The following is a 6,619-nucleotide window of genomic DNA, read 5'->3' on the forward strand; positions in this document are numbered from 1 at the left end:
GTAAGCTTATGTCTCAGAATTGAGGACACTGAAGAAGGATTTCTGTAAGATTGAGTCCAGCCTAAACAACCAAATGAAACTTTTATCTCACTCAAGCAACAATAGTGGAAGCTGGGACTCAAGGCAGAGAGGATGCTCACATCCAGTCAGGAAATGCATGATGTTGTCATGGTACAGATCCTCACCATTCATATCTCTTTGTCTCTCTCTGTGTCTCTCTCTCACACACATACAATAATAAAAAATGAATAGAATAAATTATGTTAAAAAATAAAGGAAAGAAAGCCCAAAAGTCCTGTGATAAATGACAATGTGGCTATGTGCTGACTTCCATAAAACATAACAGAACAGAGAGTTGGCAGACTCTTCAAAACCATGTACTCAAACAGAAGTCTAACTAAGAAATGTGGCCACTCCTAGGATAAGGACACTTCAGATGCAAATCCATTACAATGGACACTTGATACAGTATTTGACATTTGATAAAATTATGTTACATCAACACTGACAGAGCCTAATAATAGGAGGCATAAAAGCATGCTGTGAGTACTAGACAGCCATTTAAAAAATGTCTAATTATTTAAAATGCAGAGTTGTTTAGTTGAGTCTTGGTGGATAAATTCAAACAACACTGTGTTACTTAAAGCTCAGGAAACATTGCAGAAGACAGGGTGGAAAGACTGTGAGAGCCAGAGGATCCCGAAGTTAACTGTGAGAATGTGTCTCCTGGGAGTGCAAGGAGTTACACCCTTAAAATCTCACAAACATGGTTATCGAAGCATGAGCTGAACAAGAACAATAGACATGTCAAAATGGCCAGAAGAAAACCTAAAGCCCCGACCCTATACAAAGAACTAAATAATACACAGCAAGTAATAATAATAATAAAAAAAGAGTCCATGTATGTAAAATAGAGCAATGAGGGGGACATGGGAGTTTTGGATGAACATCACTTTCGACAGAAGAACAGTACGTCTTTTATTATGTAGCATCCCAGTTTTGTTAAATTATTACATTTATTATGTCTATTATTACTGTTATATCATTATGCTGTTATAATTAAAAGGTAAAATATTATGAAATACTTAATTTTTCATTTTTAATATTTATTTTAACTGCTTGTGTGTAGATGTTTGCCTGCATGTATGTCAGTTTACCACATGAGTAAAGACCCAGAAGAGTGCGCAGCACAGGGCCAGATAACCCCAGAATTGAATGGAGTTACAGATGGTTATGGACCTCCATCTGAGTGTTGGTACTGGATCTGGGTATTCTACAAGACTACAGTAGTACTCTTAATCACTCAGCTCTCTTTTTAGGGACCCCTAGATCCCCTGATTTGAGTTTGGGATTGGTGGTTCCCAAACTTATCTCAAACATACTGTGCTGCCAAGGAGGATCTTGAATTTCTGATTCTCATGCCTTTGGCTCCTGAATCCTGGAATTTCAACCTGGGGCCACCACACCCAGTGTATACATTGTTTCTTGTAGTGAATCAGACCCAAGGCTTCCTAAATGATAGCCAAGAAGCCTAACAAGGGAGCTACAGACAGTTGTAAATTTTTGTTTTGTTTCATGTCATAAGATGTCATGTATTCAAGTTGTCTTCAGAATCTGTATGAAGCTGAAACTGGCCTGGGACTTGTGATTATCTTACCTTTAGCTTCCAAACTGCTGATATAATGGGTGTGAGCTATCACATCCAGCCCTTCTTTTCCTTACCTGGGAGAACCAGATGAACCTGTTATTACTACACCATTCAACCATTTTCTATTTGATTGTATCACAGTTTTAGTAAGAAAACTATGGGTCTGGAGAGGAGTTAAAGACAGTAGTTGCTCTTACAGAGGAATCAAGTTCGGTTCCCAACACCTAGGTGGATAATTCACAACAACCTATAACTCTATCTCAAGGGGGTCTGACATCCTGGCCTCTGCTGCCAACTGCACTCATGAGCACACCCTTACATTCAAATAAACACTAGTATATAAGATAAAACTAAAACAGATTTTAATAAAAATAGAAAATAATCTTTTACTGGTGATATTGCTTTATCGTTAAAAATTTAATTTTTATTTTGCTTTACAAAGTTGAGTGTTTTCATCTGTAGTCCCTGGGGCTGGAGTTGCAAACTTCAGTGGTTGTGAGCAACCATATGAATATGGTGGATGGGTGGATGGGGATCATTTGGAAGAATAGTCAGTGCTTTTTCTGTTTGTTTGTCTGTTTGTTTGTTTTGTTTTTCGAGACAGGGTTTCTCTGTATAGCCCTGGCTGTCCTGGAACTCACTCTATAGACCAGGCTGGCCTCGAACTCAGAAATCCGCCTGCCTCTGCCTCCCAAGTGCTGGGATTAAAGGTGTGTGTCACCACTGCCCGGCTTAGTCAGTACTCTTAACCACTGGAAACTCTCCTCTCCAGCATCCAATATTCATTGAGCTTTTTGTTTTCTTTTGTCTTTTGAGATCACATTGTGTAGATCTGAAATTCTATGGAGGTAATAGTTTAGTGAGATGTTTGCTGGGAGCATGTAGTGACTGCTCAAATGTCTGAAACAGGAGAATGTTTGAAACTCAGCTAAGCCTTGACATTCTCATGCACTTTTTCCTATCAACTCCTGCATTTTCCATACCAACAGTTGTCTCAGAATATAGAAGAGCCAAAAGGAAGCAGACTATTCTTATTCAATACCCCAGATATCACCTTCATTTCCTCCATGGGATCTTTCTTTCTTTTCTTTCTTTCTTCTGTCTTTCTTTCTTTCTTTCTGTCTTTCTCTCTCTCTTTCTTTCTTTCTTTCTCTCTTTCTCTCTCTCTTTCGTTCTTTCTTTCTCTCTTTCTCTCTTTCTTTTGTTCTTTCTTTCTTTCTTTCTTTCTTTCTTTCTTTTTTTGTTTTGGTTTTTCCAGTCAGGGTTTCTCTGTGTAGCCCTGGCTGTCCTGGAACTCACTCTGTAGACCAGGCTAGCCTCTAACTCTCGAACTCAGAAATCTGCCTGCCTCTGCCTCCCAAGTGCTGGGATTAAAGGTGTGTGACACCACTGCCTGGCAGGATCTTTCTATCCTTTCCTTAGATCACTGTTTTGCAGTGCTAAGGGCATTATCCAGGGATTCTAGCTTATTAGGCATAACCTTTCTTCCAGGTGTGGCAGAACACACATTTAATCTTAGCATGCAGCAGGTACAGTAGGTAGATCTCCAGGTATTCAAGGCTGTTCTTGAGTAGATAAGAATTGCTAGATAGGCAGGGCTATAAGCATGGTCCCTATCTTTCAAAAAAAAACTAAAAACCAAAAAAACAAACAAACAAAAAAAACAACCAAACAAACAAAAACAACCAAACAAAACTGCAAATTGGTACTTCCTTAGAGTGATACCCACAAACTTGTCTTTTAATGCTCAGCATTTTTTATTCTATAATAGAGATTGGACCCTCTTTCCATGCTTCTGGGAAGAAACAGGAAGAATCCTTCAGTCATTGCTACATGCTCCCCAAACAGTTCTGCACACCTAGAAGGCCTCTCTCAGATGAGCTTTTTTTTTTTTTTTGGTTTGGTTTTTCTACACAGGGTTTCTCTGTGTAGCCCTGGCTGTCCTGGAACTCACTCTGTAGACCAGGCTAGCCTCAAACTCTCAAACTCAGAAATCCGCCTGCCTCTGACTCCCAAGTGCTGGGATTAAAGGCATGTGACACCACGGCCCGGCTCAGATGAACTCTTAAAGACCAAGATTCTCTAGTAGTCTTCCTCCAGAAGTTGCCATCTTGCTCTTTGATCTCATTCTCATTAAGGCAGGATTTCATGTGGTGAACATTTGCCTCCTCACCTCCTTATTCTGCCCCAGCTGACACTGAACACCAGGTCCCATTGCCTTCACCTTACAAGCCTAAATAACCATGCTCCCATGCTCATCTCACCTCCAAATGTCAACATTTGTTTTTTATTTTACTTCTGTACCTCACTCAAATTGTTAATAGTTTTAATCTGGAGAGAAAAGGAATGTTCTGTTGGCCACCTTGGGTTACTGTCATTCCTGGATACTGGCTGAAGATGGGCTGCATTCTTTTGAGGGTTCATAAATTACCACATTTGGACCAGATGGCAGGACACTCAAACCAGCAGATGACTGCAGCCTCCATCACTGTAGAAGGCTGACGGCTGCAATTAGTCTGCGATTCTTAAGTCTCTTAAAACCATTTGAGTCACAGGTTCTAGTATAGCCCATTAAGCCCCATTTAAAGGATTCCACTGCTTTCCAAATCCAAAGTCCCCAAACCCACATTCTTCTAAATACATGGTCAGGCCTATCACAGAAATACTCCAGTCCCTAGTACCAGACATTGAAACAAGAAGCTGTAACCTTGAAGTTGCCTTGGAGACCCCAAGATGTTCAACATGATAGAACCATGGGGTAGAACCAGACCAGAAGAAAGAAGTATGTTGTAGTCCACAAAGATGAAAAAGGAGTTGGAGATCTTAAGACTGCTTTGACAACACAAAAGGAGATCCAGAGTTTGGAATTTGCCCAGCTGGTTTCCTGTCTTGCTTTGGGGATTACAGTTAACTGATTGGATAAATCTCAGAAGAGACATTGAACTTTGGATTATTAACATTGTTGAGACTGCTATAGACTAGGGGGACTTTTGAAGTTGGACTAAATGTATTTTGCATCATTCTATTTTTAGGTATGGCAACCATAGACTCACATGTTTTAACAAGCCTATAGGGGCCAGGGAGTGGAATGTGATGGTTTGTATAAGCTTGGCCTAGGAAGTGGCACTATCAGAAGGTGTGGCCCCTGATTAAAGGTGTGTACCACCACGCCTGGGTCTGGAACTTGCTTTGACACAGATGACCTTGAACTCAGAGATTTCCTTGCCTTAGTCTTCCAGGATTCATAGCCACTGTGCCTCAAGATCTCCATGCCAAAGTCCAGGTCAGAAACTTGTATCTCCCAGACTTAAGATCAGGATCAAAAATGGGCCTTCCAATTCTAGATTGTAGTTCACTCCAGATATAGTCAACCAGGAATAGCCATGACACATTGTTTCTTTCTTTATTTCACATTTTGTTTTTGTTTTTCGAGACAGGGTTTCTCTGTGTAGTCCTGGCTGTCCTGGAACTCACTCTGTAGACCAGGCTGGCCTCGAACTCAGAAATCCGCCTGTCTCTGCCTCCCAAGTGCTGGGATTAAAGGTGTGCACCACCACTGCCCGGCTTATTTCACATTTTTTAATTTAAATTTATTTTTAAAATTATTCACTTTACATCCTACTCACTATCCAAGTCTCATTCACCCACTTTCACAATCCTTTCCCCATACTCCCTTCTTCTCTTAAGCCGGTGGGCCTCACTGGGTAACCCCCCACCCTGGCATTTCAAGTCTCTACAAGGCTAGGCACTTCCTTTCCCATTGAAGCAAGATGAGGCTAGAGGAACATATCCCATCTGCAGGCAATAGCTTTTGGAATAGTCCCTGCTCCAGGTCTTTGGGACTCACATGAAGACCAAACAGCATATCTGCTACACGTGTGCACTAGGCCTAGGTCCAGCCCATGTATGTTCTTTGGTTGGTAGTTCATACTCTAAGAGCCCCTGCAGTCTAGTTTAATTGTCTCTTTTGGTTTTCCTGTGGAGTTCCTATCCCCTTTACTGCATAAAATTGTTCCTCCTATTCTTCCATAAGAGTCCCCAAGTTCCATCCACTGTTTGGTTGTGGGTGTTTGTATCCCTGAGTCAGCTGCTGGATGGAACCTCTCAGAGGACAACTCGGTCCTGTCTTCAATCATAATAGAGTACCATTAATAGTGTTAAGGATTAGTGCTTGGTCTTGGGATGGGTCTCAATTTGGGCCATTTATTTGTTGGCTATTCCCTCAGTCTCTGCTCTATCCCCTGTCCTTGCATTTCTTGTAGACAGGATACATTTTGTAAGTGGGTTGGTGTCTACTTCACTGGGGTTCTTGTCTGGCTACAGTAAGTGGCCTCTTCTGGTTCCATATCCCCAGTTTAGTGAGTCACAGCTAAGGTCACAGATGATTGATTCTTGTGCACCTTCTTTATTGCAGGTCTCTGTGTCATCCTGGAGAACTCCTCTGCCTACCTTCTCCCTTCAGTCACTTGCATATTTCCATTCATTTTTCATGGCCATCTTGCCTTTCTTCCTGTCCTGAACCTGCATTCCTCTCACCATCTCCACTCCCTCCATCTGTCTCTTATGACTATTTTATTCTCCCCTCTTAGTGAGATGCAAGCTTCCTAGCTTAGGCATCCCTTCTTGTTTAGCCTTTTTGGGTTTGTGGAGTTTAATATGGTACTTGTATTTTATAGCTAGTATCCACTTATAAATGAGTACATACCATATGTGTGGAAGATAGACTTTCAAAGGATTCTGAATGGTGTCTTTGCTTTTATGCTTCCTGGGATCATTTTCCCTGATAACCAGTCACAATGGGTTAGCATGTGTTAATGGGTTAAATTGGGATTGGGTTAACATGTCAGGTTATACTCAAGCTTTTGACTATCCTCCTGCCTCCTGTAACTACTTGTGTGTATGCTAGAGATACCATATCAACTGAGCTGCACCCTCAGCATCAATGGTACAAGATGAATGCCTTCACATCAT

At 41.2% G+C, this 6,619-nt stretch overlaps 1 protein-coding gene across 1 annotated transcript in view; it reads left to right on the forward strand.

Annotated features, from left to right (window-relative positions):
* Positions 1-929: 929 nt before the first annotated feature.
* Positions 930-6,619, forward strand: part of LOC114634904 (oogenesin-3-like) — a 9,838-nt gene continuing 4,148 nt past the window's right edge. The window contains exon 1 of the mRNA XM_028783503.1: positions 930-969. Within this exon, the coding sequence (XP_028639336.1) occupies positions 930-969 (40 nt within the window). The remainder of the gene's footprint in view (positions 970-6,619) is intronic.

This window comes from Grammomys surdaster, unplaced genomic scaffold, assembly GCF_004785775.1.
Source record: "Grammomys surdaster isolate TR1022 unplaced genomic scaffold, NIH_TR_1.0 1139, whole genome shotgun sequence".
NCBI lineage: Eukaryota > Metazoa > Chordata > Mammalia > Rodentia > Muridae > Grammomys > Grammomys surdaster.